Source organism: Chiloscyllium punctatum, chromosome 3 (assembly GCF_047496795.1).
Source record: "Chiloscyllium punctatum isolate Juve2018m chromosome 3, sChiPun1.3, whole genome shotgun sequence".
Classification (NCBI taxonomy): Eukaryota; Metazoa; Chordata; class Chondrichthyes; order Orectolobiformes; family Hemiscylliidae; genus Chiloscyllium; species Chiloscyllium punctatum.
Window position 1 is genome coordinate 141050482 of NC_092741.1, and position 13245 is coordinate 141063726.

At 41.3% G+C, this 13245-nt stretch overlaps 1 protein-coding gene across 1 annotated transcript in view; it reads left to right on the top strand.

Moving 5' to 3' along the window:
* The window catches only part of asap2a (ArfGAP with SH3 domain, ankyrin repeat and PH domain 2a), a 195080-nt gene that overhangs the window by 179550 nt on the left and 2285 nt on the right, over nt 1–13245 (top strand). The window contains exons 26-27 of the mRNA XM_072561420.1: nt 3900–4006; nt 6375–6497. Coding sequence (XP_072417521.1) covers nt 3900–4006; nt 6375–6497 — 230 coding nt within the window. The remainder of the gene's footprint in view (nt 1–3899; nt 4007–6374; nt 6498–13245) is intronic.

The following is a 13245-nucleotide window of genomic DNA, read 5'->3' on the forward strand; positions in this document are numbered from 1 at the left end:
AGGATAGACCAGATCTAAAAGTTGAAGTTCTAAATTGGAGAAAGGCCAATTTTGACGGTATTAGGCAAGAACTTTCGAAAGCTCATTGGAGGCAGATGTTCGCAGGTAAAGAGACAGCTGGAAAATGGGAAACCTTCAGAAATGAGTTAACAAGAATCCAGAAAAAGTATATTCCTGTCAGGGTGAAAGGAAAGGCTGGTAGGTATAGGGAATGCTGGATGACTAAAGAAATTGAGGATTTGGTTAAGAAACAGAAGGAAGCATATGTCAGGTATAGACAGGATAGATCGAGTGAATCCTTAGAAGAGCATAAAGGAAGTAGGAGTACACTTAAGAGGGAAATCAGGAGGGCAAAAAGGGGACATGAGATAGCGTTGGCATATAGAATTAAAGAGAATCCAAAGGGTTTTTACAAATATATTAAGGACAAAAGGGTAACTAGGGAGAGAATAGAGCCCCTCAAAGATCAGCAAGGCGGTCTTTGTGTGGAGCCACAGAAAATGAGGGAGATAATAAACATTTTGCATCAGTATTTACTGAGGAAAAGGATATGGAAGATATAGACTGTAGGGAAATAGATGGTGACATCTTGCAAAATGTCCACATTACAGAGGAGGAAGTGCTGGATGTCTTGAAAAGGTTAAAGGTGGATAAATCCCCAGGAGCTGATCAGGTGTACCCGAGAACTCTGTGGGACGCTAGAGAAGTGATTGCTGGGCCTCTTGCTGAGATATTTGTATCATCGATAGTCACAGGTGAGGTGCCGGAAGACTGGAGGTTGGCAAACGTGGTGCCACTGTTTAAGAAGGGCGGTAAAGACAAGCCAGGCGTTTGACAAGGTTCCCCATGGGAGACTGATTAGAAAGGTTAGATCTCATGGAATACAGGGATGAACTAGCCACTTGGATACAGAACTGGACAGAGGATGGTGGTGGAGGGTTGTTTTTCAGATTGGAGGCCTGTGACCAGTGGAGTGCCACAAAGATCGGTGCTGGGTCCTCTACTTTTTGTCATTTACATAAATGATTTGGATGTGACCATAAGAGGTAGTTAGTAAGTTTGCAGATGAAACCAAAATTGAAGGTGTGTGGATAGCGAAGAGGGTTACCTCAGATTACAACAGGATCTGGACCAGATGGGCCAATGGGCTGAGATGTGGCAGATTGAGTTTAATTCAGATAAATGCGAGGTGCTGCATTTTGGAAAAGCAAATCTTAGCAGGACTTATACACTTAATGGTAAAGTCCTAGGGAGTGTTGCTGAACAAAGAGACCTTGGAGTGCAGGTTCATAGCTCCTTGAAAGTGGAGTCGCAGGTAGATAGGATAGTGAAGAAAGCATTTAGTATGCTTTCCTTTATTGGTCAGAGCATTGAGTACAGGAGTTGCGGCTGTACAGGACATTGGTTAGGCCACTGTTGGAATATTGCATGCAATTCTGGTCTCCTTTCTATCGGAAAGATGTGAAAATTGAAAGTGTTTAGAAAAGCTTTACAAGGATGTTGCCAGGGTTGGAGGATTTGAGCTATAGGGAGAGGTTGAATATGCTAGGGCTGTTTTCCCTGGAGTGTCTGAGGCCGAGGGATGACCTTATAGAGGTTTACAAAATCACGAAGGGCGTGGATAAATAGACAAAGTCTTTTCTCTGGGGTGGGGAGTCCAGAACTGGAGGGCATAGGTTTACGGTGAGACGGGAAAGATATAAAAGAGACCTAAGGGACAACTCTTTCACACAGAGGGTGGTACATGTATGGAATGAGCTGCCAGAGGAAGTAGTGGAGGCTGGTACAATTGCAACATTTAAGAGACATTTGGATGGATATATGAATAGGAAGGGTTTGGAGGGATATGGGCCGGGTGCTGGCAGGTGGGACTAGATTGGGTTGGGATATCTGGTCGGCGTGGTTCTGCTTCCATGCTGTACATCTCTATGACTCAATGACACTAAGACATCTCAACAGCACCCATGTTTGGGTTAATAAATGGCAAATAACATTTAATGCTATACATGTGTCAGACAGGAACCATCCCAAGCAAGAGAAATCTAGCCATCAATACTTGTTCAGTGGCATTAACATTGCTGAATCCCACACCATCAACATTCTACGGGTTACTATTGACCATAGTAGACCCGCCATCTAAACACTTGGGTACCCAAACAGTCAGGTGGAATTCTGAGGTAAGCAACTCACCTTCCCTTCTACAATGGCTGCACACCATCTACATAGCTCAAGTCAGGAGTGTAATGGAATGCTCTTTGTTTGCCTGGGTACACACACTGGAAGCTCGGTATAGTCCAGGACAAACAGACCACATCTACCACTGCGATGCAGTGGCATCATTGTGTACCGTCTCTATGATGTACTGTAGCAATTTACCCAAGGCTCCTTTGTCAGCACCTTCCAAACATGTGATCTCTACCACCTAGAAGGACAAGTGTAGTAGATGTTTGGAAAGACCGTTGCCTGCAGGTTTTCCCTCCAAATTGCACACTTTACATAACTATATGACTTTCCTTTCCTAAAAGATCAAAATCCCAGAAGTCCCAAATAGCACTGTGGGTGTCATACCCCAAGTACTGCAGCAGTTCAGACAGAAAGCTAACTAGCGTCTTCTCTAGGACAGTTAGGGGTTAGCAATAAATGCCAGCTAAATAAACAACACCAGGTTATAGTCCAACAGGTTTAACTGGAAGAACACTAGGTTTCGGAGCGATGCTCCTTCATCAGATGATAGTGGAGGGCTCGATCCCAGTGTTGGACCCCAGTGGCTTCTCCAAATCATAGCTAAATAAACAATTGCCTAGTCAGCAATAATGACATTTTGTATATGAGTATTTTGTTACTCAACATTTCATCTGAAGGCAATGCATTATCTTTGGTTAGTGGCACATATGTAACCATGTAGAACATCTGTATTTATATCTGAGGCTTGGCAGGCACTTGAACCGTAGTGTTAACCTATTTTAATTCATACCCTGTAAATCCTTATACAGCAAATGTTTTGTTTCAACTGCCACCTTATGAACTGGCACTCTTGACAAACTGGCAAAAATTTATATAACTGAAATACTGGAAGTTTACTGTATTATCATGCTTTGTGTGATGTCTGAGTAGTCAGTTGATGGTGCAAGTGAGAAGGCTCTCTGCCAGTAAGTTTTATTTAAGGCAAAGTTATTTAAGTGATTTATGCTGTAAATAAAGTAGAACAACGATGTGCATGCCACCTGTATTACGTTTCCATTACTTAGTGTGTATCTTTACATTGATTATGTGAACCTCTTGATCAACCAGAATAATTGATCAACCGATACAAACCTGGTCCCATATGTGCCAGTTAATAAAAAGTTTGATGTATTTGATTTAGTAGTGAAAAACAAAACTGCAAATGCTGGAATCCAAAGAAGACAGGCAGGAGGCTGGAAGAACACAGCAAGCCAGGGAGCATCAAGCGGTGGAGAGGTCAACGTTTCGGGTATAACTATACTTCTGGATTTCTGAAGTATGGTTACACCCAAAACATCAACTTCCCTATCTCCTGTTAAGATCCTGTAAACGATCGTCTTGGCATTAGTCAGAGAACATCAGGGAAGTTCTTCCAGTATCTTGTCCAACATTTTGTCCTCAACCAATACCAGGAAGACCGATCATCTTGTATTAATTACTGTTAATTGGATTATTCTATATAAGCTACCACATTATCCTATCTGAAACCAATCACACTGCAAAAATAATGTGAAACATTTTGGGATCCTGAAATGGCGCAAGGTGCTATCTAATTACAAGTTTGTTATAGACTTTTGATAAAAAGCATGATAAGAAGAATTAATATTGTTTTAAACATATTCAAAATTATTGTTCAACATTTCACTGAGAGTTGCTATTTGTTCACATCCCAATAGGAGATGCTTTCCTGGGGCCGGATGCGGCACCAAAAAAACCAGGGCATGCACCTAATTCAACGACTCTCAGCAAAGCTCCTGCACCAATGCCACGAAAGTCTCAAATGGTACGACATATTGGACAACAACAAAAAAGCAAACATTTTCTTGGATTCTTAAAGATTTCAAACATCTTTGGTTTTATTCTAGTCAAACTTAGTTTTTGAAAAAGAAGCACAATCAAAATTTCAGCTACTTTAGTAGTTTAATTTTTATCACTAAATTTCTCTGTGAAAGATGGAATGATTTATAAAACAGTTCTCATTATTTTGCTTAGGTTCTTGAAATTTGCACATACAAGTCATAGAGTCATAGAGATGTACAGCATGGAAACAGACCTGTCGGTCCAACCTGTCCACGCCGACCAGATATCCCAACCCAATCTAGTCCCATCTGCCAGCACCCAGCCCATATCCCTCCCAACCCTTCCTATTCATGTACCCATCCAAATGCCTCTTAAATGTTGCAATTGTACCAGCCTCCACCACTTCCTCTGGCAGCCCATTTCATATATGTACCACCCTCTGTGTGAAAAAGTTGTCCCTTAGGTCTCTTTTATATCTTTCCCCTCTCACCCTAAACCTATGCCCTCTAGTTCTGGACTCCCCGATCCCAGGGAAAAGACTTTGTCTATTTATCCTATCCATGCCCCTCATAATTTTGTAAACCTCCATAAGGTCACCCCTCAGCCTCCGACGCTCCAGGGAAAACAGCCTCAGCCTGTTCAGCCTCTCCCTGTAGCTCAAATCCTCCAACCCTGGCAACATTCTTGTAAATCTTTTCTGAACCCTTTCAAGTTTCACAACATCTTTCTGATAGGAAGGAGACCAGAATTGCACGCAATATTCCAAAATTGGCCTAACCAATGACCTGTACAGCCACAACATGACCTCCCAACTCCTGTACTCCGTATTCTGACCAAGAAAGAAAAGCATACTAAACATCATCTTCACTATCCTATCTACCTGCGACTCCACTTTCAAGGAGCTATGAACCTGCACTCCAAGGTCTCTTTGTTCAGCAACACTCCCTAGGACCTTACCATTAAGTGTATAAGTCCTGCTAAGATTTGCTTTTCCAAAATGCAGCACCTCGCATTTATCTGAATTAAACTCAATCTGCCACATCTCAGCCCATTGGCCCATCTGGTCCAGATCCTGTTGTAATCTGAGGTAACCCTTTTCGCTGTCCACTACACCTCCAATTGCCTCATTCAACTATAGAGTCCATAATCAAGTTTTTTAGTGTTTCAGTATACGCTACTTGAAATATTGATTTAAAAACTACCACTGACAATTGAAAGACCGACTTATTAGTCAAAGAAAATTTCAGCTGGAAAATGTAATTTTAATTAAGTCTTGGAAGTTACCACCCTTCAGTGTGAATGTGCATTAAATCAATACAAATTATACTGTAAAAAAATAGATTTCAGACAGCCTTTGTCCTAGATGACTGAAACAATTAGACTCGATCAGACCAGATAGCAGGTGAGTGAGTGACTTCATTCACCTGTATCATCAATGGGGAGTTAATGGGTTTTGAAAAGATTTGTAGCTCAAGTTGAGGTTCTGGGTGTAGGTTTGCTCACTAAGCTGGAAGGTTCATTTTCAGACGTTTCATCACCATACTAGGTAACATCTTCAGTGAGCTTCTGGACAAAGCACTGTTGGTGTTTCCTGCTTTCCATTTATCTGTTTGGGGTTTCGTTGGGTTGGTGATGTCATTTCCTGTGGTGACCCCATTTCCTTAGGTGATGTCATGTCCCATTCTTAGGGGTGTTAAATGGGATTCAAGTCGATGTGTTTGTGGATAGAGTTCTGGTTGGAATGCCATGCTTCTAGGAATTCCTAGAAACATGGCATTCCAACTGGAACTCTATTGACAAACAGATCAATTTAGATCCCATTTTCCACCCCCTGAGAAAAAGAACAGGACGTGACATCACCATAGGAAATGGTGTCACCACAGGAAATGACATCACCCCAACCCAACAAAACCCAAACAGATAAATAGAAAGCAGGAAACACCAGCAGTGCTTTGTCTGGAAGCTCACTGAAGATGTCACCTAGCATGGTGACGAAATATCTGAAAATGAACCTTCTAGCTCAGTGAGCAAACTTACATCCAGCGGGGAGTTAATAGATGGGAATTTATTGTTTATTTGTAGGTTTTGTATGCTAATAGCAAACACTCTTTAATAATGGTGGGTATTCCAAATATTAAGTTTTGTACAATGCATTTTTGAGTCATACAATTTAAATGATTATTTTACTTATGTACAGTCATATGAACGTTTGCTTTAAGATAGTCAGACCTTACATATGGGCTTTTTTTAAACATCATCATTTATTCAGTCAATTTGGTACATTTAAAGTTCTACTTCTGTTTGTGGTCTGCTTTGTTCTGTGAAACTTAACTCGTTTTCTGTTATTTTAGTTGAAAACAAAACCAAGGCGTGTGAAAGCAATTTATAATTGTAGTGCAGACAACCCCGATGAACTTACTTTCTCAGAGGGTGAGATTATTATTGTCGACGGTGAGGAAGATCCAGAATGGTGGGTAAGTTGATGTGCCTGATTTTCGTAACATAACTTTGGCTATGTTGAAGAATCATAAAACCACTTCCTAATTGACATGAGCAAGTAGTTCGGATCTAAATTTAATTCTGTATATATATGCTCTTGGTGAGCCAAATTTAATTCTGTACTCTTCCATCAAAATATCAGTTTGTCAAATAACATGTTGAAATCTATGTCAATCTGACAAAGAAGCCATCATTTTCTCTGTACCAAAAATTGTGCATTTTCATATATGTAGCATATAAGCACCATCCACAAACTAGCCACCACACACTCACGTGACAGTCATATAATGCTATCCTTGCATTTGTAGTGGACTTCATTTTCTCACTCCAGAAATCATGATTTACTTGCCTTAAGCTACAAGTCAGTTTATGTGATCATGGATACAACACAGACTGTGTTGCAAAGATAATGTAGGGTTTACAATGCCCCCACACAAAGCATACAATGTATAGCGTGGCGAATGATGAACAAATGATCTTCCAACAAAATGATCAGCATTTGCTAATTCATCAAAAGATTGTGCTGCAGAAAGAAATTCAGAATTCATGAAAAACAGATGTGAAAATTGAAGAAGAAATCTACCTGGAAGACTTATTCAAGGCTAAATATGCCATCAGATAGAGGCCATGTAGATTAGATTAGATTACTTACAGTGTCGAATCAGGCCCTTCGGCCCAACAAGTCCACACCGACCCGCCGAAGCGTAACCCATCCAGTCCCATTATCCTACGTTTACCCCTTCACCTAACACTACAGGCAATTTAGCATGGCCAATTCACCTAACCAGCACATTTTTTGGATTGTGGGAGGAAACCGGAGCACCCGGAGGAAACCCACGCAGACACGGGGAGAATGTGCAAACTCCACACAGAGAGTTGCCTGAGGTGGGAATTGAACCCGGGTCTCTGACGCTGTGAGGCAGCAGTGCTAATTGCTATGCTACCGTGCCGCCCACTATGTACTGACCTGCTCTTGAGAAGCATGTATTAGTATGAGTCCTGAACACCATTTGACAGTCACCAGAAATGCACTACATGTATCTGCTCATTAGTGAGTCAAATCAACTCAAGCCCAGCAAATATTTCCGATTTGCTGTTAAAACGTGTAGCTGCTTGAGGGAACAAGACAGTCCAGAGTTCTGGCAGAAGATCAAGATTGTTCTGAAACAGTTGAAAGACTTCACTGTCAAAATGTCTGGTTTTCTGAAATTAATCGTCAGACAATAGAAAAAGCACGAGTACCCATTAGGTTATGCTGGCCACATTGATGAAATACCATAAATTACAAACATTGGATTGAAAAGGCTCAAAAGATTTGTGACAACATTAGGACGTGAAAAGACGAGATTCAATATGGTACTAATTTGAACAGCCTATGGAATAAAATTAAAACCTATAGTCATTTTCAAATGTTAAACCATTCTGAGCATCAAGTTCCTGACAGGAGTTTGTATGCGTGCCCATGAGAATAGGGTGAAGCTATGGATCAATAGTGCATGGATTTCTGGTGGCCTGTGTAAACTACACAGGTTCCTGATGTGGGACACTTTCAGATTCCATAGGTTTAATTTTACCAGAAATCAGCCATATGATAGTTTGGGCAGTTTAATGGAGGGTTTTTTTTCTTTCTTTCTTTCTCTCTCTCTCTCTCTCTCTCTCTCTCTCTCTCTCTCTCTCTCTCTCTCTGTGGTTCTGCCCTTTTTCTCACAATTCTCTGCTGTTGACCTCATTATGTATACATCATGCCTCTATGGTGCCACACTTACACTACCTCACATTCACCACCAGCAGAAATATTCAGCAATGCCAGGACTTTCTGGAATTTTGCCACCAGTGCCGTATTTAAGTCACTGATGTGTACTCCGTCAAGTACTGCCAGCGAGCAACTGCTCTTCACAGTTGCAGGGCCTTGCAACCTGCCCGGAGACAGAACGTTGGCATCATGATACGCTGATAGGGAGTGAACTTTCTGGTGGATGGAATGTTGAAGAGGAAGGCCATCCTCTTTCCTCGGGACCACAGAGGAGGCCACAGCACTCTGCCAAGTTGATCTGAAGTTGCCACCTATGTCAGTTTGACGTCCACCTTTCTCTTTTGCCCCTTGATTATTTCAAAGTTTTTGGAATGCTATGAGTATTTCCTGTCATGAAGATTGTAAAATAATTATTCAACCCACCTGCCATTTCCTACTTCCACGATATTATTTTCCCACCCTGATTCTTTAAGGATTCTAAGTACTACTTGGCCTGTCCCTTCCTATTTACATGTGTAAAGAAGTTCTTGCAATTGTCTGGCTATTACTTGCCAGTTTACCTTCACTGGTTATATTCTTTTTTTAATCTTTTTTGTCTTTTTTTCTTTTTCTTTTTTTTGCCTTTTGAAACTTTCTCAGTCCTCCGACTGACAATCAGTCTTTGCCATGTTTTTCTTGTTCCAATTTGATGTATTTTTATCTTAATCACTTTTATTTTTATAAGGTTTTTATCTTGATTAGCTTTGATCTTGCCGACATTTCCCACCCAACCTGTTAATTTAATGGCTCACCTTCCCCACTTAACCCCCAGACCCTACAAATACAGCTTTGTGATATTAAACATAGCCATGCACTGTGCCCCATTGAAACCAGGGTGGTGTTAGGCATCAATGACAACCCCTGTTGTACCCTTCTACACTCTGTTGCCTCCTGCCTCATGTTGAATTACACCCCTTCACTCTTTTTATTCTCTCTGCATCCCAGCATGTTGTCTCCAGTCTCCACAGTTGACTTCCCTATGGCCCCATCACAACTGTGGTCCCTGATACCTCCCCCCATGACTTTCAGTGAATATACTCATCCCAATTTAAGTCACTTGGAAAGATAGCTCCAACTAATACATGTGCTGCTCCCTAACTAATTCAAGGATTGTAATGATGTGGACCCCTGACCCTGAGTAATGCAAACAACCCCCTGAACTAAATTGGACAATGTCCTTGACTTACTGTGTCGATAATCCCTGACAGAAAACAGTACCCTAAATATGAATGAGGTCTATTCCCCTTTTACTTTGAGAATGACTGTTTGGTTGAAGTATGAATATGTTTGCCACATAATTGCTGTAGGTGCAACACTGATGTAGCACAGTGCTGTACAGAAACATCAACCCCCTTAACTGCTGGCAACATGACAAGTTATGTCTCTCTTCTCTCTCTCCCTCTCTCTTTTTTTCTCTCTCCCTCTTTTTTTCTCTCTCCCTCTCTCTTTTTTCTCTCCCTCTCTCTTTTTTCTCTCTCCCTCTCTCTTTTTTCTCTCCCTCTCTCTTTTCTCTCCCTCTCTCTTTTCTCCCCACAGATGCTGCCAGACCTGCTGAGTTTTACAAGCAGTCTGTGTTTTTGAACCATGACAAGTTACTTTGTTTTGTGTCTGCAAAATGGCAAGGCAAGAAAAGACATCAGGACTGTGAAAATTATAAGTTCTGAATGAGTCAAAGCAAGGCATGGGTGCTGTGAACAACTAAGTAGTTTTGCACAGTGGGTGAGCACTAAGAGGTGACAAACCCTGGGATGTACTCTAGTCCAGTCCATCAGATGGATGCTTGTTCCTTCTTGCAAAGTCGCCTGACAATATTATAATGTGAAGCACTGTGCCCCTGAAGTGCAGCTTTGAAGAGGATAAATATTCTGAGTGAGACAGAGATGTACTATTAGGAGGAAGCTGGTGCTTGTCCAGTTCTAACTTCCATGAATGGGGATGCAGGTAATCACTGTTCTGAAGATGTTATGGACTCCTGTCCAGTGTGGAGACCTCGAGAAGCAAGTGGCAAGATGGATCCACCAGGCATCTGCTCTGCCTTTCTTGTTATGAATTGTCACTTTCTAGTTTTTCTCAGGTGCTTGGGAGAATAGGAAACTGCACTTAATGAGTTGAGATTAGTACTTGGGTGTGAAATTAGATGACTTTTTATCAATGCAAGAATCTTATTTTCCATATCTTGCAATATTTTCCAGACTGACACTGCATTGCTCACGTAATTCAGGGTCTGGAAAGATTCATTCTCACATATCCAATGAGATCACAACATATGTCTGCAAAGAAATTATATCAATATTGCAGTTTACTGGGGGTTTAACATCCATCGTCTAACCTCTGGATGCATGCTTTAACAAGGCACTCATATTTGTGTTGAGTAAAATGGATGGATTATTGATGGAAAAATGATATCCTTCACAATGAGTGGAAAAGAGCAATGCTGAAATATTTGATGTCTTGTGCGGTTTTGTAGCAGGTCAGAGGTTAATAATAATGCAGTGAGTAACTTGCATCCCGAATCCCCAGAACCAGTCCACCATCTACAAGGCACAAGTCACAGGAGTGTGTTGGAATGCTCCCCACTTGCCAAAATAGGTGCAGCTCTAACAACACTCAAGAAGCTTGACACCAGCCAGGACAAAGCAGCCTGCTTAATTGACACATTCACTCCCTCCACCAACTACATTTAGTAGCAACACTATGTACTATTCATGCATTGCAGAAACTCATCAAAGACAGCATCTTCCAAACCCACAACCAGAGTTGAGACTGTGGCGCTGGAAAAGTACAGCAGGCCAGGCAGGAGAATCGACGTTTCGGTAATAAGCCAAACCCATAACCAGTTCCATCATGAAGGACGAGGGCTGCAGAAGGGTGGCATGGTGGCTCAGTCATTAGCACTACTGTCTCACAGAGCCAGGGACCTGGGTTCAATTCCCGCCTCGAGTGACTGTGTGGAGTTTGCACATTCTCTCCATGTCCATGTGGGTTCCATCTGGGTGGTCCGGTTTCCTCCTATAGTCCAAAGATGTGCAGGTCAGGTGAATTGGCCATGCTAAATTGCCCATTGCATTAGTTAGGGGTAAATATAGGGTAGGGGAATAGATCTGGGTGGGTTAATCTTTGGAGGGTCAGTGTGGACTTGTTGGGCTGAAGGGCCTGTTTCCATACAAGGGAATGAAATATATGGGAACATCACCATGTGCAAATTCCCCTCCAAGCCACTCACCATCCTGACTTCAAAATATATCACCATTCCTTTACTGTCACTGGGTGAAATACTGGAATTCCTTCCCTAAGGGCATTGTGGGTCTAACTACAGCAGTTCAAGAAGGCATCTCACCCCCACCTTCTCAGGGGCAGCCAGGGATAGACAATGAATGCTAGCACCTTCCCCAATCCTGTGAGTAAACAAAAGCAAATCAAATCATGAGGTGTTATTAGCGGACAAAGTATCATCAAATTGTTAAAATGTGGAATATTTAATTGTGGATGAGAGAGGAAGATGACTTATTGTGATTCTGATTCAAAGTGAGAGCCTTATGATGGTGCCATAGCCAAGTGCCTTAGAGTAAGCTTGATGAACTCTGCGTCAGAAGCTGAAGACAATGAATTTGATGTTTTAACACATTGTTGTTGTGGTTAAGCTATTTTTATGCAATTAATTCAATCAGTGCACCATGAGATATTTATTCATGAATTATCATTATTCTGCTTTAAGTTTCAAAATGTTGATCAGCCACAGGCAGTCAAATACAATCTTTGTGTAAGTAAACTACTTGTTTTTGCAAGTATTTTTGGAGGCTTCAGGGGTTGATATACCACAACCTGCAAAGTAAAACGTCAGTCTCACTTTCACTTCAGGAGATAAAATTACTGTCAGCACCTGAGGAGAGTGCATGATTAGCAGGTCAGCTAATATGGGGGCCAGGAAGGAAAGTTAGATAGTTGACAGTTTGGTGGAATTAGATGATGCTGAGGGCATCTGCTGAGATGAAAACACACGAGGAAATGCCAAGTTCAGTGCAAGGGAAAAGGTTATCCATAAGGAATGTTTCTGGCTTAACACACAAAAGGGAAAGCAGCAGAACATTTGTTCTTAATTTAAATGACAAAGGAATCTTGGAACTTCTTATCCATATGGGAGGTGAGGATGGAGAAGGCAGGGAACAGTGTTTTAAGAAGATGGTTTATATTGTGGAAAAGAAACCATGGTTACTTCTGCATTTCAATGTGATCTTGAGATAGTGAACAACTTTGTCAGGACAGTTGAACCCAATACTGCTATATGTGGTTCTGCTAGATCTGGTGATTCATAGCTAAGACAGTTGTCTGCCAAAAGTATTCAAATACTGTATACTTAGGGGAGTGGGGTTGAGTTACTTCTATAATGTTTCAATTCCATTATGTTGGATGATTTCAGTTAACTTCTTTTTGAAGTGGAGGATAATCTTACCATAATTGATTGAGGATATTTTGTTAAGCAAGTAGAGGGACTGAAAACAGATGATTTGGATGAAAAGAAGAAGTGAAAGTTATGATCCCGCATTGTGTGTTTTATAATCTGTATGTTAGAGGGCTAGTGTCAGCTGGAGTTCAGGTACATGGAAGCAGCCATGGGCCTGAGCCCAACATGGTCAGAACAAGCCCAAAGTATTGGTGAGGGAGGTGTCCAGGCATCAAGAGCAGGAAGCCCAAGGTTTCCCAAAGAGAGGGTCGAAATAGAGGAAACCGAACCCTTGAATGTAATAATATTTAACTTTATATCTTTATTTTCCTACTTACATAAAGAACAAAGGTAATGCTATACTTTAAACTTTGTTTTTCTATGTTACAACTTGGGACTTGCTTTTGTACCTAGGTAACTTCATACCTAAGATGGCACTGTGGGTGGTGATATTGCACTGTACTCTTGTACTCCTGTACTTGAATACATA